The sequence below is a fragment of the Watersipora subatra genome, chromosome 7, assembly GCF_963576615.1.
Source record: "Watersipora subatra chromosome 7, tzWatSuba1.1, whole genome shotgun sequence".
Lineage (NCBI taxonomy): Eukaryota > Metazoa > Bryozoa > Gymnolaemata > Cheilostomatida > Watersiporidae > Watersipora > Watersipora subatra.
In genome coordinates this window covers 38,860,694-38,888,419 of record NC_088714.1, presented here as the reverse complement: position 1 = coordinate 38,888,419, position 27,726 = coordinate 38,860,694, and the positions used below count along the sequence as shown (strand labels likewise).

The 27,726-nt window shown below is 35.4% G+C and overlaps 1 protein-coding gene across 1 annotated transcript; it reads right to left on the bottom strand.

Moving 5' to 3' along the window:
• Positions 1 to 1,749: 1,749 nt before the first annotated feature.
• LOC137399305 (ammonium transporter Rh type A-like) lies at positions 1,750 to 25,094 on the bottom strand. The gene is made up of 10 exons (XM_068085358.1): positions 24,949 to 25,094; positions 23,407 to 23,563; positions 22,588 to 22,780; positions 19,995 to 20,145; positions 17,796 to 17,940; positions 15,426 to 15,592; positions 10,379 to 10,516; positions 6,804 to 6,937; positions 3,451 to 3,581; positions 1,750 to 2,383 (listed from the first exon to the last, which is right to left on the bottom strand). Exons 2-10 carry the CDS (start codon positions 23,537 to 23,539, stop codon positions 2,217 to 2,219), a joined length of 1,359 nt encoding a protein of 452 aa, XP_067941459.1. The 5' UTR covers positions 23,540 to 23,563; positions 24,949 to 25,094; the 3' UTR covers positions 1,750 to 2,216.
• Between the last annotated feature and the right edge of the window lie 2,632 nt (positions 25,095 to 27,726).

Sequence of the window (27,726 nt, the reverse complement as noted above, 5' to 3'; positions counted from 1 at the left end):
TGTTACCATCATGCACTCATCTATTTGTTTATTCATGTATTTGGAACTTGTTTTATATTGTTTTGTATCTTTATAGTCACTACATTTATTAATTACTTCCTATACATACTTTAACCAAGTATTTCATTTGCTTATGCTTTCCACTACCATGTATTTTTCTGTACTTGTCTATGTTACAATTTTACCAATATTTGAAGCGATTACAACTGTCTGTGTATTATAATAGCACCACCTACTCTCTATATTAGATGGTGTATAGCACCACCCACTCTCTATATTAGATGGTGTATAACAACACCCACTCTCTATATTAGATGGTGTATAACAACACCCACTTTTTACATTAGATGGTGTATAGCACCATCTACTCTCTATATTAGATGGTGTATAGCACCACCCACTCTCTATATTAGATGGTGTATAGCACCACCCACTCTCTATATTAGATGGTGTATAGCACCACCCACTCTCTATATTAGATGGTGTATAACAACACCCACTCTCTATATTAGATGGTGTATAACAACACCCACTCTCTATATTAGATGGTGTGTAGCACCACCCAATCTCTACATTAGATGCTGTACAGCACCACCCACTCTCTATATTAGATGGTGTATAGCACCACCCAATCTCTACATTAGATGGTGTATAGCGCCACCCACTCTCTACATTAGATGGTGTATAGCACCACCCAATCTCTACATTAGATGGTGTATAGCACCATCCACTCTCTACATTAGATGGTGTATAGCACCACCCACTCTCTATATTAGATGGTGTATAGCACCACCCAATCTCTACATTAGATGGTGTATAGCACCACCCACTCTCTACATTAGATGGTGTATAGCAACACCTTTTCTCTACATTAGATGCTGTCTGGCTTCATGGTGAGCAATTGCACTTATGTCGCAATACAATTACTGAACTCACTAGCAGCCCTTATCCTCTACAAGTAATATCACAAGCAGTGTCGCGCCTGCAAGATTAGGACTACATAGTAAATCTATATGCAGTGTACTACTACACCAGTAATAGACCAGTATTGATCTACACTACTATACACCAGCTTGTCTTCCAATGCATCAATAGGCTCATATTGCCTGTCTGTACCAGCTGACTTATTTTACTTCAGCAGTAGTAATTGTACTGTCAGCAATAGTAGTTGCACCGACAGCAGTAGTAATTGCACCGTCAGCAGTAGTAGTTGCACCGACAGCAGTAGTAGTTGCACTGTCAGCAGTAGTAGTTGCACCGGCAGCGGTAGTAGTTGCACCGTCAGCAATAGTAGTTGCACCGTCAGCAGTAGTAGTTGCACTGTCAGCAATAGTAGTTGCACCGTCAGCAGTAGTAGTTGTACCGACATGGAGCATTAGTTGCACCGTCAGCATTAGTAGTTGCACCGGCATAGAGCATTAGTTGCGCCAGACAACAATTTTCATCAGTAGTGCCTCAACCACTACATCTGTTTTCTAGCAAGAGGAGTACCTTAGCCACTATCTCTCTCCGTCTATAACACAAGTACCTTATAACTACACGCATTCTACTAAAATCAAAGCTTGGCATTTTAGCTATTATATTTTGTTTTTCTCTGTGACATACATAGCTTCCTAGGGTTGTAGTTGGTCATTTTTCCAATGTCTATGTAAAGCATTCCTTAGGTGTTTATTTTTGTTTAGGTTGACCAAGAAATCTTTCTGCACACTCAAATCAACAAACTAGAGTTTCAATTATATGCAGTTATCAGTCTGGAGTACTTACTCTATTATAATAACAGATGCTAAAGCATACATGTACATGTATTAAAAAGTTTACAAAAGTTGTTTAATCTGTAGTTGTATGTTTTTCCTCCTAATATGTAAGATATAACAAATAACCCATATAAGATAAACCTAAAGATGTATAGGATAGTAAGCAAGCCATTCTTTCAATAGTGTAATATTTCAATTTAGTAAAAGGGTTACATAATGTCTGTCAAAAATATAATTCAATGTTACGCCAAAGGAAACTGCAAATAAAAAGTACTAAACAATATGTAACATAACTTAATACGTTTATTATATGGTAACAAGAGTGAATGGAATTATATGTATGCACTCTGATAGAAAGGATACAAAGATACTATATACTGGCAGCAGTTTACCACAGTTCATTATCTTGTTCTCCTATCTTGAGTTCAACTGTAGCCTGTGTCGTTAGAGACGTTCGGGCACCTAAATCTTAGACTGTCCAGTCTCACCATTTTCCTCCAAGCAAGAGTGACTGACATTTTGCATTGAGTCAATCGTCTCCTCATCATTCAGTAAGAAGTTTTTCCCATCATAAAACAAAGAAGCTTCTTTCGGCGCATCTAACCCAGGAAGCCAACGCAAGAATGCACCTGTAAATGTTCAAAATATCTGGTATCAAAAAGGCTCATTCATCTTCTCATGAAAGTTACAGTCAATTTGGACTTGTCTCCTCTTTACCTTTCAAGCGCCACTGATCATGTTTCGCATCGCGAGCCCATATACAGCAAAACTAGAAAGGTAGAGTAGGCCCCTATTATGCACTCTACTTCTATAACATCGAGTGCGTAGGAAAGATTTTAGGCTGTTTTGTATTGAACATATGTAAGCATTTCTAGTTGAACAAATAACAAAACTGTGCAGTAATAATCTTAACTTTCCATAATAATTGTGTAATCATTATTGCATCTCTTTGAGCTCATTCACTGGAGGCACAACCATCATAAGTTCTAAATAAATTCATAGCAAAAAATATGAGGTTCAATAACAAGATATTAGCAAATTGGTACAAAATCTAAGGCTATTGTAAGCTATATGAAGTATACCGGTCTATTTAAAATATAACTGACTATATGAAGTATAACTATCTATATGAAGTGTAACTGTCTATATCAAGTATAACTATCTATATGAAGTATAACTATCTATATGATGTATAACTGTGTATATGAAGTATAACTATCTATCTGAACTATAACTGTCTATATGAAGTATAACTATCTACATGAAGTATAACTGTCTATATGAAGCATAACTATCTATATGAAGTACAACTGTCTACATGAAATATAACTGTCTATATGAAGTATACCTGTCTATATGAAGTATAACTATCTATATGAAATATACCTGTCTATATGAAGTATAACTGTTTATATGAAGTATAACTATCTATATGAAGTATAACTGTCTATATGAAGTATAACAGTCTATATCAAGTATAACTGTCTATATGAAGTATAACTGTATATATCAAGTATAACTGTCTATATGAAGTATAACTTTCTACATGAGGTATTCCTGTCTATATGAAATATACCTGTCTATAGGAAGTATAACTGTCCATATGAAGTATAACTATCTATATGAAGTATAACTGTCTATGCGAAGTATGACTGCCTATCTGATGTATTTTCATGTTTCTTTTCCAAGATCTAACCTGTGACTAGTCCACCCACAATAGCCAGTAGTAAGGTCACCCCTAATGTTGCAGCTTGGAAACCAGCTTGCTGAGCTGCAGTTCTAGCCATTCCTGTTGAGTTATCCAGTGCCGGAAACACATCAACAAGCCTGTAAATATGATAGCAAGCACATATGTATGTCGCTCGCTGTAGAAACAAGGCGAACACAGAATGTTTTCTGTCTCGCTTTAATCGTTAGCAATTTTTCCCCATGTGTAACTCTTTGGATTCAGGGTTTCAGGCATCACTGTACAATTTCATGCATCACTGTACAATTTCAGGCATCACTGTACAATTTCAGGCATCACTGTCCAATTTCAGGCCTCACTGCACAATTTCAGGCATCACTGTAAAATTTCAGGCATCACTGTACAGTTTCAGGCTTCTCTGTACAATTTCAGGCATCACTGTACAATTTCATACACCACTGTACAATTTCAGGCATCACTGTACAATTTCAGGCATCACTGTACAATTTCAGGCATCACTGTACAATTTCAGGCATCGCTGTACAATTTCAGGCATCACTGTACAATTTCAGGCATCACTGTACAATTTCAGGCATTACTGTACAATTTCAGGCATCACGGTAATATTTCAGGTATCACTGTACAATTTCAGGCATCACTGTACAATTTCATACATCACTGTACAATTTCAGGCATCACTGTACAATTTCAGGCATCAATGTGCAATTTCAGGCATCACTGTACAATTTCATACATCACTGTACAATTTCAGGCATCACTGTACAATTTCAGGCATCACTGTACAATTTCATACACCACTGTACAATTTCATACACCACTGTACAATTTCAGGCATCACTGTACAATTTCAGGCATCACTGTACAATTTCATACATCACTGTACAATTTCAGGCATCACTGTACAATTTCAGGCATCAATGTGCAATTTCAGGCATCACTGTACAATTTCAGGCATCACTGTAATATTTCATACATCACTGTACAATTTCAGGCATCACTGTAATATTTCAGGTATCACTGTACAATCTCAGGCATCACTGTACAATTTCATACATCACTGTACAATTTCATGCATCACTGTACAATTTCAGGCATCACTGTACAATTTCAGGCATCACTGTACAATTTCAGGCATCAATGTACAATTTCAGACATCACTGTACAATTTCAGGCATCACTGTACAATTTCAGGCCTCACTGTACAATTTCAGGCATTACTGTACAATTTCAGGCATCACTGTACAATTTCAAGCATCACTGTACAATTTCAGGCATCACTGTACATTTCAGGCATCACTGTACAATTTCAGGCTTCACTGTACAATTTCAGGCATCACTGTACAATTTCAGGCATCACTGTACAATTTCAGGCATCACTGTACAATTTCATACACCACTGTACAATTTCATACACCACTGTACAATTTCAGGCACCACTGTACAATTTCAGGCATCACTGTACAATTTCAGGCATCAATGTGCAATTTCAGGCATCACTGTACAATTTCAGGCATCACTGTACAATTTCATACATCACTGTACAATTTCAGGCCGCACTGTACAATTTCAGGCATCACTGTACAATTTCAGGCATCACTGTACAATTTCATACATCACTGTACAATTTCAGGCATCACTGTACAATTTCAGGCATCACTGTACAATTTCAGGCCTCACTGTACAATTTCAGGCATCACTGTACAATTTCATACACCACTGTACAATTTCAGGCATCTCTGTACAATTTCAGGCCTCACTGTACAATTTCTTGAGCATTCATGTTATTCTTAGCATTTTCTGCCTTAATTTAGTCCTTCAGGAGTCGCAGGCAAACGATTAGTAGCATTTATGACATTAAAAATAGTCGAGCCCATCCTTTATTTTATGTTGGTAGCATTAGGGCTAGCAGGACTCAGGCTACGAGCAAGATACTCGGGTAGTGGGGCTCAGGCTATGAGCAATATACTCTGGTACGGGGGTTGTTAGCTCCTAGCTCAGAGCAGGAGTGACACGGGTTATTATCAAAGGCTCGAGCTAAGGGCAGAAAGTTCGAGCTATTAGCGGTGTATTAAGGCTACAGATAAGGTTGCAGGTAAATACGTATCAAACACAACTGTCAACAAAACAGGCTACAAAACTATGAATTATCTTCCGCCTCATTTCAAAAATATTTTAAAAAATCAGATAAGTTTTGCTTCACATCATTCTAATTTCTCACTATTTCCTGATTTTTCGTACATACCTGTTAAAGATGATACCAGAGTATGGAAAACAGGCTAGCATTCGCTTTCATAGAAACATACGAAAGCAAGAATGTAGCCTGCCAAACTAAGCTTTGCTTTTAGCAAAAATATCGCAGTCACTGGCACTTACATGTATATAGAGCATGGTATTACGACTTTGGCACATAGCTAATGAAATACTAGGAGGTAAAACCCAAATGTGTCTCTCACATTACCTACTGTTTATAAGGCAAATATTTCCTCAATCAAACACACTGAGTGATAAATCATAGCATCTATTGATCTTGCCTGCGGATTGCCTTCATGATTTGAAATGCCTATGAGTAGCCCTGGATAGCAAGCCCTATCACTATCCTATGCAACAGTTTAAAACTTAAAAAATTGAACTGTGTTAAAAGGCCACCAAATCTTCTCTATCATGAAGTGCTTGAATCAAATATAGCGACTATCTAGTGCTGTTAGTTGGAAAAATAAGAATTATGGAAATATGTATAGTAAGCTATTATTAATAGAATGCTTCTGAGAAGTTCAAATAAAAAAAACATTGCTTATAACCTTTTAAGCACCGTCTCAGCTCTTCATCAGACAGATTTGTGCATTTAATCTAACGCTGGATAGCGTAGTGGCAATTCAATTTATAATCATGAATCACGCTGACTTGTGTTACACAAGGCAAGTGTTCTACTTCGAGCGTTTGTAATAAACACTTTGCAGTATATTTCAAAACTGCATTTGTATTCAATCTTTCTCAGGGTAAACAAACGAATTGAGTGGGACCTGTCTAACATTAGTTTACACGCTTTTCTGTGCTAATTGACTAAATAGAGATAACATAACGTTTTTCAAATAGGTTTTTACAAAGTGAAACTAGCAACAGACTTGAATTTGACCTTGAATTTGACCTCAGACAAGTCAGAAGTCGGGCAAAAAAGTAAAAAGCGCTGTGTATAGTTCTTACGGCTATTCCTATTCCTATTCTTATTCCTATTCTTATTCCTATTCCTATTCCTATTCTTATTCTTATTCCTATTCCTATTCCTATTCGAGCGCACTAGATGCTAAACATAATTGTAAATAAGGGATTAGAGAAAATCTCACTCAGAGCCATAGTTCTCCACGTTCCCATACGCTGCAGCGATTATTCCTATAATAGCTGCTGTAATTCCTGGCATTCCATGCAGGTTGTTGACTCCACATGAATCATGCAGTCCAAACTTTTTATCCATAGCTTCCTGGAGATAAGACGGATTAGCTTTTGTTTTGATTCCGGTTGGTTAGTTAATGACAAATTAGTTTTAGTTTGAGCCAATGTCAGTCATGTCTAAAGGATGACATGGTAAATAATATCTTTAATTAGCAGGTAAAACCAGATACATTTAAGACCTGGATGTTCTTAATGCATGATAGACAACTTCAATCGCTGTTGACTTTTATTGCTTGTCTTTCATATAAGCTGCCAGGACCAAGTATTCATAGAGTACAAGTGATTGAGACTGTCACTTAGAGTGTAGCATATATTGTGACTGAATGTTCATTATAAACTACATTACCGACAACTCATCATAAACACACTGCTACTTTATACCAGATACAGCCTGGTCTCAAATTACTATCATCTTAATGTTACAAATTTTCTAGGAAATGATGTAAAACGAGCAAGTATTTTTCTCAGCATTTAAAGCAATTTCCATCATTTGCAAATTTTTCACATCATTGCAGTTTTGTAAATCAGCACATATGTACTCAGTCCTTCACATAGTTTGGTTCTAAGACCTTCAAATAACAGTAAACAGTGTTTCTTAGAGTCAAACTTAGCTTTACAATTATGAATTTCAAAACACTAAAGTGAGTGGTAGCTGTGATAATGACAAAAAGCAATGCTTTTTTAAAAATTATAATAGAATTTATAGAAAAACATAAATAAGAAACCTTAGACCCTCTTCCTTGTTTAAATTATAAAAATGGTTCGCTGGTTATGGTCAAAGTGAGGTGAAAAAAGTTTAAATTTAGTAAAAATGGAAAAGCTAGACATAAGCATAGAAAAGTTATCTAAAGTTGAAATATGCACCCTCTTTGTTAAACTAGCTCCATATTCATATCTCTATTTTTATCGATGCTCATGTCAGTCTCTATATGACCAATTTGTTACATCTATGAGAGTTACATCTATGAGAGTTACATCTATGCTCACCTGAAAGGCAAGCATACGTGTAGATGTAACCTTTCTGTAACAATGAAAGGCAAATTAATGTTAAAACTTCTCTTTATTAATTATTGCCATATTAATTTAGTTTTTACCAAAATTATTTAGTTTTTTAAATAATTATAAAACATTTAGAGCTGGAAAGTACATTAAAAAATACAGTATGCAGTATTATGATAGGAATATCTACTCCGGCATATGACAGTTTCCACATTTCATAAAACTGTATGACAAAGTTTGACTGTTATTAAAATAACTTTGTGGAAGTTATATAGCAAAAGGAAGAGTTAATGTGATAAACCTATACTGGTAAAATAGGAGCTAAAATTATAAACCTATACTGGTAAAATAGGAGTTAAGGTTATAAACCTATATTGGTAAAAGATAAGTTAATGTGATAAACCTATATTGGTAAAAGAAAAGTTAAGGTGATAGATCAAACATAATTGTGTAAAACTTCCCATTAAACATTTTAACTGTCCATAAAATCTCGGTACAGCATTTTTACTAAACAAAGTGAATGGAATATTTTAGAAAGTGAGAGCTATGAGCCAAAGACTCCGCCACATGACAATGTAGAAGCTCTACAAGCGGTACGTTTACCTGCTTACCTGCAATGTTTACCTGCAATGTTTCATATTTTTGGTAATAATTAAAGTCTTGCATTGGTAGTAAACTCAATTCCTATTTTGCAAATGTACAACAAATAATAAAGAATACTGCCCAAAATCAGTAACAAATTAGTTTTAAATCCAAATCTTTTTTGTAGAGGTCAGTATATTATTAAGCACCAACAAACGTCAAGTTCAAAACAAAACTTTAAAATTTGGTATAAATTGCAACTAGTATTTGAACTTATTTTTTTTATTGTTCAATTATTACATACTATAGATATAATAATAATAGAGATAACAATAATAGAGATAATAATAAAGATAATAATAATAGAGATAATAATAATAGAGATATTAGTAATAGAGATAATAATAATAATAATAGAGATAGTAATAATAGAGATAATAATAATAGGGATAATAATAATAGAGATAACAACATTAGAGATAATAATAATAATAATAGGGATAATAATAATAGAAATAATAACAATAGGGATAATAATAGAGATAATAATAATAGAGATAATAATAATAGAGATAATAATAATAGAGATAATAATAATAGAGATAATAATAATAGAGATAATAATAATAGAGATAATAATAATAGAGATAATAATAATAGAGATAATAATAATAGAGATAATAATAATAGAGATAATAATAATAGAGATAATAATAATAGAGATAATAATAATAGAGATAATAATAATAGAGATAATAATAATAGAGATAATAATAATAGAGATAATAATAATAGAGATAATAATAATAGAGATAATAATAATAGAGATAATAATAATAGAGATAATAATAATAGAGATAATAATAATAGAGATAATAATAATAGAGATAATAATAATAGAGATAATAATAATAGAGATAATAATAATAGAGATAATAATAATAGAGATAATAATAATAGAGATAATAATAATAATAGAGATAGTAATAATAGAGATAATAATAATAGAGATAATAATAATAGAGATAATAATAATAGAGATAATAATAATAATAGAGATAGTAATAATAGAGATAATAATAATAGAGATATTAGTAATAGAGATAATAATAATAGAGATAATAATAATAGGGATAATAATAATAGGGATAATAATAATAGAGATAATAATAGTAGGGAAAATAATAACAGAGATAAGAACAATAGAGATAATAATAATAGAGGTAATAATAATAGAGATAATAATAATTGCTATTACTTGCTACATAAACTTTCCATACATGTATAAGCCTTGCAATATTAAAGCACAGTGTGTACCTTCGGAAGAAAAAGGGGGGGTGCAAAAGCTCCCCTCAACTTAGGATCAAATGAAGCATGAAACGCAAGTATTTCACAGGTATTTATTACACTACATTATATTATTATTGACTTTTCTTTTTTGATTTTCATCATTTGGAACAAGATGAAAAGGATATCTGAGTTCAATAACAAACATAGCATTCCACCAATTGCATTACCGTTTTGCAATAGTTACATCATTTCATTGCGCTGGAGGTTTGAAGGAACCTAGTGCTGATTAATTGAAGCGATTCATGAAGGGAGAGACACGTAATAAATTACATTTTATCTTTTTAAAGGAATTCTATCACTTTCACAAAACTAAAAAGCGCAAAGTTCCTGCCTCTCTGCCAATCAAAGAATGCCAAAGTTTCTGACTATTGTTTATCTTTTCGTAATAGTGTTGCTAATAAACACCTGGCTTTCGCGTAAACAGTTTTACATTTGCCAAAACTTTAACCAAAATTATCTTGTAGGTTGATAATTGGCGTGAAAATCTAAGTGTTGTTTGTAAAACATTTGCATGAGACAGCTAATAGTACAGTAGTACCTGCAGATATTGGAAACCAAGTGTTGAGATTATTGCCGCTAGAACACCGATAAGTACAGCTCCCCATGGCTGAATCATGAAGTTGGCCGCTGTTCCTACTGCAACTCCACCAGCCAGTGTGGCATTCTGCACATGCACCTGTGAGTAGTAACACAAGCAATTCATATTAATGCACGAATAATCATTTTGTAAAAAGATTATATATTTATTCATATGTAGTCAGGCACAAAGAGCTATTACCATGTCTATAATATTAAAACATTACCGCGGGCAATACAAACGCCTATAGTTCAGTTTATGAATAGATAATTTAGGTCACGATGTCATTACGCTATCAAATTGTCATCATGTCATACTTGTTTTGTTAATATTAATAGAGTTAATTTCAACTAGAAGTTTAAGTTAAGTGATTTCTAAAAATTTTTATGGTGTCGAAACTGCTGGCATCGGCAGGAAGGGTATTTCTGAAACACGTTTTCTCATCCACCACGCTGCGCAGATCTTTATTAATTTTTTATTTTGTCATCTTTATATTTTTCATCTTGTAATTCCTACATAAATATGACATAAAAGTATTTGGCGTATTCGCAATTAATTTTCGTATTTTCTTAAAAGGTAAGTTCTACTTTTCAGAATTCTATGAAATCATAACGCTTTGTAACTTTAGTTTGTTAAGTCTTACTTAGTTTAGTTTTACTCTGTTTAGTCTGTCACTGGGACATACTAGGCAGTGCTATGCGTGTCCAGTCTGTCACTGGGACATACTAGTCAGTGCTATGCGTGTTTAGTCTGTCACTGGGACATACTAGGCAGTGCTATGCGTGTCCAGTCTGTCACTGGGACATACTAGTCAGTGCTATGCGTGTTTAGTCTGTCACTGGGACATACTAGTCAGTGCTATGTGTGTCCAGTCTGTCACTGGGACATACTAGTCAGTGCTATGCCTGTTTAGTCTGTCACTGGGACATACTAGTCAGTGCTATGTGTGTTTAGTCTGTCACTGGGACATACTAGTCAGTGCTATGCGTGTTTAGTCTGTCACTGGGACATACTAGTCAGTGCTATGTGTGTCCAGTCTGTCACTGGGACATACTAGTCAGTGCTATGTGTGTTTAGTCTGTCACTGGGACATACTAGTCAGTGCTATGCGTGTCCAGTCTGTCACTGGGACATGCTAGTCAGTGCTATGCGTGTCCAGTCTGTCACTGGGACATACTAGTCAGTGCTATGCGTGTCCAGTCTGTCACTGGGACATGCTAGTCAGTGCTATGCCTGTTTAGTCTGTCACTGGGACATACTAGTCAGTGCTATGTGTGTTTAGTCTGTCACTGGGACATACTAGTCAGTGCTATACGTGTTTAGTCTGTCACTGGGACATACTAGTCAGTGCTATGCGTGTTTAGTTGTCCAATTACAAAACTTGGAGCTACCATTTCGATACCAGACTGAATACAACTAAATCAATGCCTTTTGACCAAATCACCTTTTATGTCATGATTTATCAAATCTAGGTATCGCTAAGACTTTAATAGCCAATCAGAGTGTCTGTACTTATCTGATAGCCAATCATAGTGTCTGTATTTATCTAAAAGCCAATTAGATAACACGGATGGATAAAGTAAGAATGACTAGTTACTGCTGATCTGGAATTTCTACTCAGTAATAATGACTTTGGTCAGGGGAGCCAAAAATCAAACAAAAATATGGATGCATCTTCAAAAGATAGCTTGAGTTCCTTTGTGGGAAAGCCTACTTTAATCGAAGAAGTTGTTAAAACTGTAAATTGACGAACATTATCACACTTGTAAATAGTGCGGGGCATGGGTAACAAAACTCATTAAACTTGCGGGTTTATCTTCTCTCGAGCCTCGGGTAATAGAATTTTTGAGCATTTCCATCTTGAGGGTTCAAGTTTTGACTTGCGAGTTCAGGTTTTGGTGCACGAATCCGTCGAGTAGAGTAGACAAAAAACTCGGTCTATTGCGCTCTGCGCTCTAAACACTGTTTGATAAACCGCCTGTTAACCCTTTGAACCCTGACCATTTATGTCAAATCATGTCAGTAACCCTGAGCAATCTGTCCAGCGTTCCGAAGTTTCTAAGCCTTTATACATATATATATATATATATATATATATATATCTGAGCGTGCTCATTATTCAATGATATTTGGTAAAACACTAGTAACAAAGTCGGACAAGCCACAGCTAATGTCGTCAAACATGAAAAAACAGTATTTACCATTATTCAGGCTACAACTATAAAAGTTTATACAATTTTAAAACACTTGTAGAAACATTTACACTAGCATCCATTGAAAACATGCTCATCATTATTTTATGATTCAATATGTACTTAAAAATTATAATTAGTAATATAAAATTCTTTATTTGCGTCACAATCATTTATGACCTACTAACAAAAGAGTCCTATCGGTTTCTTCGCAATATTGTTAAAATAAAGTTTGTTATTAAAACGAAGGAAGTTGGTAAGGATATTTGAAAACTGTTACAAATGGAAGTAAAATTTCTGGTCTAATATCTTGTGCAAAAATTAATTTGATTGGTTCACGCTGTTACTCAGAAACAGCTTTTATAAACAAAGCCATGTGAATTCCTGCCGATAGAGATTCTGACACCCTAGGGTGACACACCCTAGACACACAGTACGTTAGGGTTCAAACTTCCAAGGGTTAAGGCTGCGAGCACGAATATCGGTCAATAGAAAATAGTAAAAAACAATGAATAAATTGTATAGAATTATAAATGCTTTGTAAATTTTAAAATATGTCTGATGTTTGGAAATTTGAGACATAAAACTCGTATCAACAAACCCAATACCCAAAAAACCCGTTGGCTAAGAAGTATTCGTACCAAGCATTACCAGCTACCCGATACTCGGAAATGTCGAACAGAAGGGGGTGGTCAAAACTCGTTGGCCAAGAAGTACTTGTGCCCAGCAATGCTTGTAAGCGGCCCTTGGCTACCAGTCTACCTTTAGATTAAGAATTTAGGCCATAACTGTTGTAAACATAGACAAAAAGTTAAGCAAGGAGGTTTATCGAATTGAATTGTTTGTAAAATTTTTGAACATTTATAGAATTGCTGAAGTAATTCTCAAAGCAAACTTTGTTTAAGATCATACCATTTATTTATGGTAAAAGTTTGTGCCTAACGTAATAGCAAAGCACAGGCTTGCTGTTATGGATTTTTCCAGTTTGAACCGGTACGAGCTTGGCATGACCAACAAGCCTTCACGCTCTGTTAGTCATGTGTCCAGTTTCAACAGGATTTCAACCGGTTTGCACATTCTGACCAGCCGACATATGCCAAGGAATAACGTTCACGACGTACACAGTTATATGTCTTTCATCGCTAACATTTTTATAAAACCTGTTAATGTGGCTTGCGGAAATCCTGGTTAATCTTTCTCGCTTGTCACCAAGCAATATATTGTAAACACCATAGCAGCTGGGTAAACACCATAGCAGCTGGGGAAAGAGTAGCTATCCATCTCAGAACTCATGCCAATGAAAATGCTATATAGAACCTCAAGAAAAATGGTTACGATTCTTATTTTTCTAATGCTCGTTATCAAAGATAAAGTTGCAAATGCTGAGAGGAATTTAGAGTTGCAATGGCTGACTCCCGTTGAATGCTGATTGATGTCTTTTAGAAGGAGGATTGGCTGTTAGTAGGCTAGATCAATTATCTCTAGCACCTATATGCTTTTACAAGGACCATTGCTGAGACGGAACATTAAAAATTTTAGAATTTTCAATCTGAAAAAGGTTTTGTAAAATTTCATGATTTGAACTTGAGCAAAAAGTGACTCCAGCTATTGCAGCAGATCTGGACTGCTGTAATAGCTGCCAAGATGGCATTCTTATGACTTCCCTATTTTCTATCATTTTTCCTTAATTCCAAAAAAAGTTAAAAATATTAACTTGATTATCAACTTATATTCAGTCTGTCTGATAATACTTCGTTGTTAACGACTTGGGACCAAACATGTATTCTCTTGTCAAATCCAGTGCAAGCACATTTCAGGATTAACACCTTACAATAATGTTAGTTGCCTAGCATGGGGTTAACATCTTACAGTTATGTTAGTTGCCTAGTATGGGGTTAACATCTTACAGCGATGTTAGTTGCCTATTAGAGTGTTAGCTTATACTTAATAGTAGTTTAGCAATGAGTAACTCTATCAATTAATAATAGTAGTTTAGCATTGAGTAGCTCTATCATTTAATAATAGTAGTTTAGCATTGTGTAACTCTATCAACTAATAATAGTAGTTTAGCATTGAGTAACTCTATCAATTAATAATAGTAGTTTAGCATTGAGTAACTCTATTAATTAATAATAGTAGTTTAGCATTGAGTAACTCTATCAATTAATAATAGTTGTTTAGCATTGAGTAACTCTATCAATTAATAATAGTAGTTTAGCATTGAGTAACTCTATCAACTAATAATAGTAGTTTAGCATTGAGTAACTCTATCAACTAATAATAGTAGTTTAGCATTGAGTAACTCTATCAATTAATAATAGTAGTTTAGCATTGAGTAATTCTATCAATTAATAATCAAGTGAACTTCAATGCTTTAAGGAATTTTTCTATCTTCATAAGTCAGCCTAATAACTTTTTCATGTTTTCATTTGTCAAATCAAAATTTAAGTATGATGTTGTGTTCAGCTGCAGCTAAATGTATATATTTTAATGTTTGTTATTCAATAAATCAAAGCAATATTTCTAAAACTATTACACATTTTATGTAAATAAAAATGAAAGATTTTGCATTAGCTGTTTTCTATATATCTACACAAGTTTGATACAAACACAAATGGAGAATTGAGTAGCGTTAAGACATGGTTACAAGGTATGACTCATAATAATAGACTTAGTTCCTAAGGCACCCATAGCTGATAGTAAAGTAACTAAGTCTAATCTCAGCAGACAGTGATATTAGTAGTGGGATAGCTTGCTTTATCGCTGGTTAGTTAGAGTGAAACAAATTTTCAAAAAATGTACGTATCGTCACCTACCAAGTTAAACCTTCCTCGGGGGTCTGTCAAAGAGGAGACAGCAAAAGTGACGAGGCAGCACGCTGCCAAGGAGAGGTAAGTGTTGATGATGGCTCTTATTTGCTGTTCTTCAGTAGTAGCTATGGCAGCGTTAAAGCTTGGCCAATACAGCCACAGAAAGATTGTGCCTAGCGAACAGTATAAAAAATAACTCTATTGTGAGTTGCCTTGCCAATGACTGCATGAAAGTTTTTGTTCATATCCCCTGAGATTATGAGTAGACAATACAGCAGCAATAGGCCATTATTGGGATAGAAAACAAGATAAGACATACTGGTTGCAGTGACAAACTTTATAACAGAAATAGCTCTATGTCATTCACACGGTGAACTTAAAGTTTGACTTGCAACAAAATTCACATTACAGTTGTTTGGTATCATAAGATTCACCATGTCTTACTCTGTTGTGTTGTAGGTGCAAAATATATGGGAATGTGATGACAAGCTCTTAGTAGCTCAAAAACGAACAGTTAATAGCAGCCACACGAGACCGCCGTAGTTTGGATTCGCTTTCCAAAACTGCTCAAATGGGACGTAGTTGTCACAGGATGGTTTCTGTTTACACTTTCATGCAATCTCATTCGTTGAAATATTTTCACAAATATACTTCACGCATTCAATAAAACCATGTCTATTGTTCTTACGCGTCTATTTTATCGTCATTGTAATGCTGTCACATTTAGCACTGATATCTTATAACTTACCGTAAAAAATCATTAAACTTTTTAACCTTAGCTTGAAGGAGTACATATCGTTGTCTGATAATCGTGACGAGCCTGTTGGTTACCTGTGATAATCGAAAAGTGCTGCAAAGATTATTTTCGAAGTATTGGGTCACATGATCAGATTACGACTTGACGATTAGTCCAAGCCGAAACAAAACTGTAAAGTAGCGAGCATCTACATGTATATTTGATACGGGGTCTTCGGTAAAACCCAAAGTGTTTGTCATAAACTAGTGCTACGATAAGTTTTACATTAACCTTTTTATTGGCCTTTCAATTCACGTAAGAACATCACGTGACAAGACGATAACCAAACTGTAATGACTATGTCAGATAAATAAAGAGATTCCAAACTATGGCGGCTTTTCGTTTTTGAGCTTTTAAGAGCTTGTAATCACATTTCTATGTGTTTGGCACCTACAACACAACAGAGTAAGACATGGTGAATCTTTTGATACCAAATAACTGTAATGTGAATTTTGTTGCAAGTCAACCTTTAAGATTTAATATCACCCCGTCCCTGTGTCTATGCATTACTAAGTACTAGAGCGTTGCAAACTATCAGTGCATTACTAAATACTAGTGCGCTGCAAACTATCAGTGCATTACTAAGTACTAGTGCACTGCAAACTATCAGTGCATTACTAAGTACTAGTGCGTTGCAAACTATCAGTGCATTACTAAGTACTAGTGCATTGCAAACTATCAATGCATTACTAAATACTAGTGCGCTGCAAACTATCAGTGCATTACTAAGTACTAGTGCATTGCAAACTATCAGTGCATTACTAAATACTAGTGCACTGCAAACTGTCAGTGCATTAATAAGCACTAGTGCGTTGCAAACTATCAGTGCATTACTAAATACTAGTGCGCTGCAAACTATCAGTGCATTACTAAGTACTAGTGCGTTGCAAACTATCAGTGCATTACTAAGTACAACTAGTCTATTGCAATCCATCATTGCATTATCAAGTACTAGTGCTTTACTTTCTATCAATGCATTACTTTGCACTAGTATATTGCAATCTATCAGTGTATTATTGTTTATAAGTGCAATACTACAATGCATTACTATCAGTGTATTATTGTTTATAAGTGCAATACTACAATGCATTACTATCAGTGTATTATTGTTTATAAGTGCAATACTACAATGCATTACTATCAGTGTATTATTGTTTAAAAGTGCAATACTACAATGCATTACTATCAGTGTATTATTGTTTATAAGTGCAATACTACAATGCATTACTATCAGTGTATTATTGTTTATAAGTGCAATACTACAATGCATTACTCCGTAACACTGAATTACTTTGTGCCTCTGCATTAACAACTAAAAATTAAATGACAAAAGCATTCCAATAAAATAAGAATTTACAGATGGTTCCAATAAAACAATTGATGGACAAGGAGGTGAGAGGTTAACTAATTGTGGTTTTGTAAAGCTAAAAGCGTTAAGTCAGCATTCTTTTATGATGACAGGTCATGCAGATGAAACAGCTCGACTTCAGTGTCAAATTTCTTCTATTAGCTGCAGATAGAAACAATCTTTACAAAAACATAGAATAACATTTTACAATTGACAGATAATGACAACTGACCTATCAGAGAGAACATATCCGAGTGGTATGATGCTGCCTCATTTGCTGACCCGGAGTGGAATGGCTTGTATATAACGCGTGAAACTGCAAGACCAAAGTACGCCCCGAATACGTGAACCACCATTGACCCACCAATATCTGTTGCCTGCAAACAAGCATAGAATATACCTCAGACTTATACTCTATGCTTATGACCTGACAGCAAACGCGAGGGCTTCTATTTTCCCTTAATAAATACACATTAGACTAATCAAAGATAGTCGGCAATTTGAATCAAAACCTAGACACCTAGTGCCCATATAGATTTGCGGTGGCAGTAGTAAACCAAGAGAAGGCAACTCATCATTTTATTGCATCTACCTATATATATATTTCCCAAGTATAACACATGCACTCGTAAACACTTGATAAGCTTCTAGTTCTGAGACTTGGTCAACAAGAAGTTCAGTATACTGGCTTCTGGGACACGCATGTACATTACTATTTTTGTTTTTAGGTTATTTTTTCATAAAAATATGAAAATTAATGATGTATTACAAAATCTATAACAAATTGCATTTTAATTACGTGGTGTGTCACACTTTACTATTTATAACAGCCGGACTTCAATAGGATAAGTTAATACAATTTGCTAAGCCTTCAGAATAGCAACTAAGCACCATTTATTTGTGTCTAAAGCGCCAGGGTACCAAACAAGCCACCTTACAAGAAAATAATATGTTACACGTACATTCTTCAATCGTAGATAATTTTCTGCAGAACTCGTCTTATAAGTTATGAGCTGAAGCTAGGCTTGCATGGCAGTGTAAAAACACATTAAAAATGATTACCAATCTACCTGGAGTTACTGGAGTTTGCATTCTAGCTCAACGCTGGCCCTACACCAATCTGGATGTCAATTAGACTAGTCGTAGTAATATGCAAAAAACCTGAGAGAGCTATACAAACATTGTGACATCACGCATATTGGCTGCCTGATGCAAGCATATTGTGCAATAGCCATAGCAAACATCATAACAGGATGTGGTGTCACTGGCATGATATTACTTTGGTGAAATCTTTGTCACGAAACCTGCTGACTGTTTTTACTTCTGTGGGTTTCCTATAGAACTTAGTATTTACGTTTTTTTAAGTAAGCTAAAATATTTTTTAACCAGTTTGTGGTATGCTGTTATAAATTGAAACGAAAGGATGCAAGAAATATGTAACAACGCGCTGTGGCAATAATTTTCCCTGAAGCAAAGAATGTTCTTTAAAAACTGTTGGTCAATTACAACGCTTCTAGTTACCCAAACTTCTCTATTTCATCGTTGTAACAAAGATGCTTATTTCTGTTTGTTTTTTAGTTTTATGGCTTTTGCATATTTTTCTTTGTATGTACAACTCTTGTAGTATTGATGGTATATGTTATATTGCATTCGAACTATTTGAAAACATAAACTTCCGTTAATTTATCATGAGATGCTTGGGATAGCAGTGACTCCAAGACTGATAGAAGTGACTCCAAGACTGATAGAAGTGACTCCAAGACTGATAGAAGTGACTCCAAGACTGATAGAAGTGACTCCAAGACTGATAGAAGTGACTCCAAGACTGATAGAAGTGACTCCAAGACTGATAGAAGTGATGCCAGACTGATAGAAGTGACTCCAAGATTGATAGAAGTGACTCCAAGACTGATAGAAGTGACGCCAAGACTGATAGAAGTGACTACAAGACTGATAGAAGTGACTACAAGACTGATAGAAGTGACTCCAAGACTGATAGAAGTGACTCCAAGACTGATAGAAGTGACTCCAAGACTGATAGAAGTGATGCCAGACTGATAGAAGTGACTCCAAGATTGATAGAAGTAACTCCAAGACTGATAGAAGTGACGCCAAGACTAATAGAAGTGACTACAAGACTGATAGAAGTGACTCCAAGACATACATTAAAGATTTATAGTTTTTAGGTTGATAATAATCTGCCCCACTCTGATACCTATGTTGTACATTTTAGCTTTAATAATCTGTTGTGATGAAGTTGAAACAACTCACATGAAAAGACAAAACTTATTCATATTGATCCATAATGATACTATAACAAAAGCATTTGCATTGCAGATATATTCATACATTTCAAATTGTAGGTAGGTAAGGTTAACTAGAGCAGAGAGTTCATAGAATATTATAGAAATGCGTGTGCTGTGATGTTTACCTTAAATATCTCGACTGCGATGTATTCGTTGCCCACAAATACCATCACTTCTAATATGGCCATGATTACGAGTTGCAATGGACTTGTCTTCCCAATAATGGCTCCGAATGATATGAGAACAGCAGCTGATGTGAAGTCAGCAGCGATGAGACTGTGAATAGACGATAAGCACATGATGAACAAAAGCATAAATGACTACATAGTACCCTCAGCTCTTGCCAGAAACTCTAAATGGTAACATGGGACCTCAGCTCTCTACAGAAACTCTAAAGCTCTCTATAGAACCTCAGTTCTACACAGAAAGTCTAAATGATAACTAAACAGTGAAGGTTGACCCCAAATGCAAAGAAGTGCAGTTTGTAAGGACATTTCAGTGTAAGGAAATACAGTATGACCAGAATGAGTGCCGATGAACATGCATATCGAACTAGTTTGATATGCGGAAAACTGAATATGGTGTAACATAATTTGACCTAAAACTTTGTAATATGGAATTGACTGAAATCCTATTGTGAGAGACGAAGTTTCATGCCTGCTGAGGGATTTAGTGTTTAACACGATGAGAATTACGCTAGACCAAGACTAGTATAATGGCAAAGTTAACTTTTATAGAAACACTGTAGTACTGTACTTCTGCAAAACAGACGCATACGGTAACTATCCTGGAGAATTATTTGTGAATAAGTGACCGAAACTGTGATAATGTGTCTACCATAAGTTCTAACTGTGTAATAATGTATGATAAAAGGCATGGATAATGAATGATATATTATTGGAAAGCTTACTAATCATGCTGTTACTCGAATTGAAGACTCTGGATGGCAGTTTAAGGAAATAAGTATCAGAAACTTGAAGTCAGTCATGCAACATAAGAGGCAGTTTTTGGAAGACTGGCTATTGGTCTAAAAAGTTAAAGTGACAACGAGTCAGTCTCCCAAAGAATCACCGGCAGTTAGGTTTAGCGCCGCAAAGGGCTATAGTCACAAAAGGTTAGTGTTCCAAAGAGTCAGTGTCTTAAAGGGTCAGTGTCACAAAGGGCTAGTGTAGCACAGAGTTACTGTCACAACGAGACTAGTGTCACGAAAAATCAGTGTCACTAAGGGCTATAGTCACCAAGGGTCAGTGCCATAAAAGATTAGTGATGCAAAGGATTCGTGTCAAAATGGGCTAGCGTTTCAACAGGTCAATGACGTTAAGGTTCAGTATCACAAGGTTGGCGACACAAGGTCAGTGTCACAAGGTCAGTGTCACAAAGTCAGTGTCACAAGGTCAGTGCCACAAAGTCAGTGTCACAAGGTCAGTGTCACACAAGGCTAAGGCCACCAAAAGGCATTGTCTTAATAACTAGTATTGATTAGTAAGACAAACAGATTTAATCACAAGGTATCCTGCATACATATTACTTTAATCACAAGGTAACCTGCATACATATTACTTTAATCACAAGGTAACCTGCATACATATTACTTTAATCACAAGTTATCCTGCATACATATTACTTTAATCACAAGGTATTCTGCATACATATTACTTTAATCACAAGGTAACCTGAATACATATTACTTTAATCACAAGGTAGCCTGCATACATATTACTTTAATCACAAGGTATCCTGCATACATATTACTTTAATCACAAGGTATCCTGCATACATATTACTTTAATCACAAGGTATCCTGCATACATATTACTTTAATCACAAGGTATCCTGCATACATATTACTTTAACCACAAGTTATCCTGAATACATATTACTTTACTCACAAGGTAACCTGCATACATATTACTTTAATCACAAGGTAACCTGCATACATATTACTTTAATCACAAGGTAACCTGCATATATATTACTTTAATCACAAGGTAACCTGCATACATATTACTTTAATCACAAGGTATCCTGCATACATATTACTTTAATCACAAGGTATTCTGCATACATATTACTTTAATCACAAGGTATTCTGCATACATATTACTTTAATCACAAGGTAACCTGCATACATATTACTTTAATCACAAGGTAACCTGAATACATATTACTTTAACCACAAGGTAACCTGCATACATATTACTTTAATCACAAGGTATTCTGCATACATATTACTTTAATCACAAGGTAACCTGCATACATATTACTTTAATCACAAGGTAACCTGCATACATATTACTTTAATCACAAGGTAACCTGAATACATATTACTTTAATCACAAGGTAACCTGCATACATATTACTTTAATCACAAGGTATCCTGCATACATATTACTTTAATCACAAGGTAACCTGAATACATATTACTTTAATCACAAGGTATCCTGCATACATATTACTTTAATCACAAGGTCACCTGCATACATGTTAATGTTGACCAGACCGGCATGGCTCTGATAAATATAAACCAGATACAATGTGCAATAGCTTTAATGAGTGGCTTTTGAACATGATATTTATAGCATTGTATTATTTCACCAGTTTGACAAGGTTAGGTCTAAATCTTTCCTATGAAACTGATAAATGAATAAAGGAGTGTGGTAGGGGTGCGGTAGGGGTGCGGTAGGGGTGTGGTAGGGGTGTTCAGCTCATCTGAATTACCTTTGTAGATTAATTGAAATCCTCCAATGATGCTCTTTGCTCAAGTGCACCAATCCTTGAAAGATTATGTGCCACTGTAGAACCAGGGCAGCGATCAAGAAGTTCACGCCGATTGCGAAATAACCATAGCGCTTAAGAAAGGACATCAGAAAGCCAAATCCGATGAACATCATCACATGAACATTCTGGAACACTAAAAGGGAATACCTTTACGTTAGTATTTTTATAGTGTGCAATATTTTGAAAAAACTACAAATCTGAATGAAATGGTTTACAGTAATGAATGATTTTCTTGCCACTTTTTTAACAAAGTGTCTCTCCATATGAGCTAATAGATTTGCTGGCTCCGCTCAACAAGTGGCCTCAGTTGTTATATCAGAATACAGTAAGCAAGTCCATTCACTTATTTTATGGATAGGCTAGTATTTCCAAGAAGGCAGATGATTAATGGTGGCCAGGCGCCATAGGTTTGACTCTCTATTCTCTATTGTTTATGGATGGCGGATACCAAAACACTAAAGGTCAATGTGTGGGGTATTACGTGATGCCTGACTGCCTCTCCGGTGATGGCAGCGCTTTTAAATAGTACTAATGACACTTGCTATTGAAAGTTTAAGTGTATGCATCACCATGGCTGACCGCATTCAGTATAAAGGTGCAAGCGTAAAAATCATATCTCATATAATAATAATGCAAATAATTTTTATTCAGCTTCGGTGCAACGCAAAGACCAAAATTCTGGTTTAGTCAAAATAACAAAGATTTTAACTCTATGCTATAATTAGATATGAGTTGACTCAGAGCAATGTAGCAACTTACTTGGGTAGAACCATCTCGTCTCCGCACCAATCTCATACTTATATTCAGCGAAGACGCCAAAGAGGATGAGAAATATTGTTTGCAGCGTGAAAGCAATGACTGCAAACCTGCTCTTTCCGAAGCAAGACACCATCTTTCTTTCTCGTCTGATTCAAGACTGCAAGATGTAAAATTATTCATTAGCGTATTATACATATACATCTCAGACGTTCCAAATGCAGCTATATTTATTCATGAGGCGCGTTTACACCGGCACGATTAGTCAGAACTGTGTTTCATCTGAGAGAGTCACAATAAGAGAAACTTTGAGTCTGTTCATGATTTGAAACACGTTTTTGTATAGACTTTACGCCAACTCAAATTCAAACTGTACCAAATGTCTCGCATTTTTTAGCCATCGAAATGCAACAAAGATATCCATTCCATTTGCTTGTATTTTCAATACTATTAATATTGCGAGATAAGATTAACATTACATCGTATGATTGACAGACATAGTATGATTGACAGACATAGTATGATTGACAAACATAGTATGATTGACAGACATAGTATGCGCGTTTTACTGATCTTGTGTTGTTGACTGGAACCAAGCCTTTGAACAACCATTTTTCATTTTGCATCAAAGCAACTCTGACAAATCACCCTGGTGTAAACGTGCCTTTATGCATAACTCATGCCCAATGCAGATGTGTTAACCACTAGAATATGCAGCGTTATGCCTCACTATTTTGATGCGGATGCAATAATCACCGCAACGCATAACGTGTTTTGAAATACTTGATTGATGAGTAGACAACTGGTGTCAATGTACTACCAACGGGAGGTTGCGTGCACTTTAGCAGATTGCTTTTCAAACAGCTGAGATCTGCTTTCCTATGGTCAGAGTAGGACAAATACCTTGGATTATTCTAAATCTCAAAAGCTTGGAGTTACCCTCTCATCTCATAAAAATACCGAATAGAAAAACAATATTTATATTTATATAACAATATGAAGGCTTTAAAAAATAGAATAATCAAATTTTATGACTAAATAAGTTTTATTCAAAGTGACCAACATTTATTACAAATATTTGCCATTCACAACTTTTTCTGAAAGAATGTGGCAGTGAAACATTTAATCCATAGCTTGTAGAAGTGTTAGCTAATCGCATTATTTTTTGTTCCCATGTCACGGATCATAAAACAAATAAAGGATAGCCTTCTATTTCAAAGTTGCACAGTAAAAAAACTCTGATTCACATTTTATATTCAAATAAGTAAACTTGATGTCGACCATACAAAGCTATTACAGTTATTTTAAGTAGCTTACAAGTGTTAAACAAAAACATGCACACAGTACAACAAAGTTTTACCATATATTGTTACTATAGTTGTTACTATAGGGTTATATTGTTACTGTAGGGTTATATTGCTACTATATATTGTTACTATAGGGTTATATTGTTACTATAGGGTTATATTGTTACTATAGGGTTATATTGTTACTATAGGGTTATATTGTTACTATAGGGTTATATTGTTACTTATACTTGCTCACCTGTTACACTTCAACTGTCAGCTTTTGAAAATTGTCTTCAAATATTTTTAATCAAGAATGAAGCTGATTTTAAAGCCCCTTGCCAGCCTCAGAGCTTCTTCAGTAGGTGTGTCTCTCTCAACCAATCAGGCTGCAGACTCCTTTGAGTTACAGGAGCGTAACTCCAATCATATCATGCTATGGCTGCTTGCTTAAAATTAATGATTATTCTACACAAAAACCACCTGCAGGGTATGGTATGGAATAGTCTGGTATGGCGCGGTATGGCATGCCATGGTATAGTATAGCATATAATTGTAGTATAATATAGTATGGTATGATTGAAACTACATATAGCGTCATGAAACCATCTGATATGTATGGTATGATTGGAACTTTGACTCCTAAATCATATTTTGTTACACAACTTTTTACAAAATTTAAATCAAACTTAAATATACTTGTTTGCAATTACTGGAAAATTTGGTTGTCAGTGCATTATACAGCATCAAAATATGGTATACAATATACAGTTATACAATTATACAATATACAATTAAACAGTATACATTTATGCAGTATACAATTATGCAGTATACAATTATACAATCTACAATTATACAGTATACAATTATACAATATACATTTATACAGTATACAATTATACAGTATACAATTACACAATGTACAATTATACAGTGTACATTTATACAGTATACAATTATACAGTTTTGTATTTCTGGCCTTATTTCTATGACGTCTTGTTTCTCTCCCTCTCCCTCTCCCTCTCCCTCTCCCTCTCCCTCTCCCTCTCCCTCTCCCTCTCCCTCTCCCTCTCCCTCTCCCTCTCCCTCTCCCTCTCCCTCTCCCTCTCCCTCTCCCTCTCCCTCTCCCTCTCCCTCTCCCTCTCCCTCTCCCTCTCCCTCTCCCTCTCCCTCTCCCTCTCCCTCTCCCTCTCCCTCTCCCTCTCCCTCTCCCTCTCCCTCTCCCTCTCCCTCTCCCTCTCCCTCTCCCTCTCCCTCTCCCTCTCCCTCTCCCTCTCCCTCTCCCTCTCCCTCTCCCTCTCCCTCTCCCTCTCCCTCTCCCTCTCCCTCTCCCTCTCCCTCTCCCTCTCCCTCTCCCTCTCCCTCTCCCTCTCCCTCTCCCTCTCCCTCTCCCTCTCCCTCTCCCTCTCCCTCTCCCTCTCCCTCTCCCTCTCCCTCTCCCTCTCCCTCTCCCTCTCCCTCTCCCTCTCCCTCTCTCTCTTTTATATGCAGCTCTACCTTATTTTATCTGACTTCATCTTAACTTGACTTCAACAGCCAATCAGGCTATGCGAATGGCAAATAAAATAAGAATAATAACATGAGAATTTAATGGTATTTAAAAAACTTATTATTAAATAAGGATGGTCACGATATAAGACGGGTAAGTTGTTTATGACTCATAAGTTGTTTATGACTGGTGTGCTCAGTAGCATCGTTTGGGCTGTAGCTATGCAGTGAATGAAGTGAATGCATTTGATTGAAATCGCAGTCTGTTTATTTGTTATCGTCTCTTTTCAAAGAGAAGCCGAACAGAAACATACAATAACTTATAGGTGAACAGAGTAGATAATACGAGCTTTCATGAATGTCCTATTTGTGTTATGGTTTTGCTACTTTAGCGGATGACGTGAACAAGACGCTGATCGGGTTGTAGATAAGTCTATGGATGGGAAGCTGTGACTCGAGAGGCATGACAACAGTGTCTCAAATAACACTGAGACAATTTGATGAATAGGAACATTTGATAACTTTTCACCCAAAGAATGTGTCAATTTAAAATATCTATCTATGCGATTTTAAAATGTTTCATAACTCAACATTGTATGTTAAGGTATTGTATACCTCACAGGGCTAAATTGCATAAGCGAGGTAGCCTGATGCACATAATACAAGCTCGGTTTACGTGACATACCAGCCTTTGCCAGCAAATGAAGAGAAGGCTATAGTCTCCTGATAGGTTATGTAAACAATAAAACTTTTCATATTTATTAAGTGTTTTCACTGATTAGCTGTACATTTATTAAAAAGGTCAATTTATCTTTGTCATTGAGAGAAATATGTAAAAAGATCCACTCTTTATTGTCTCTCATAACACCAGTGACCAGTATTAATACTTGCATGTACATGACCTTTAGAAACAATGATATCTTTGTTTAGTATTTAGGTGCCCAAAAGTCTCTCCTTTATTTACAAAGACAGCTGTTGTCTGGCCGACTCCTCAGTAAATACTCCTTGTTGTGAGGCATATTAAATATTGCTTTTGATATAATTAGGAGCTGCCAAGCACTTTAAACGGCTGCTGAATTTTGATTTCGAGATATTTAGCACTTTATTCAATCTGCATGTAAGTTAGTGCAGTTTCTCTTTTTCACAATGGCTGGTTTTTTGTTGCACATTCTTAACATTTCAATTAATCATCTACATATCACATATCACATGATAGCGCTAAAGTTGGAGTAGAGATTGATAAAAGTTCAGTCAATGCGCCAGCAAAAAAGCTACTTCTGTCTTCCCGCTAATGCATTACAATTTTTTTGACATCTTCCGCTTGTGAAAAACAAATCAAAAGCTTTTGTAGATCTATATTGCTCTGGTAAACTGCTTATCTCAGAAAAACTGGTTTGTAAGGCAGATGTGTTTTGTGAGAAAAATTCTGACGCCTTAAAATAAGAAATTAGGAGAATGCAAAGACAATTTGTTTGTTAGAATATTCCTTTGAATGTACTCATAAATAAATAGTTCAAACAAAACTTATCAACTTAATAATTCTTTT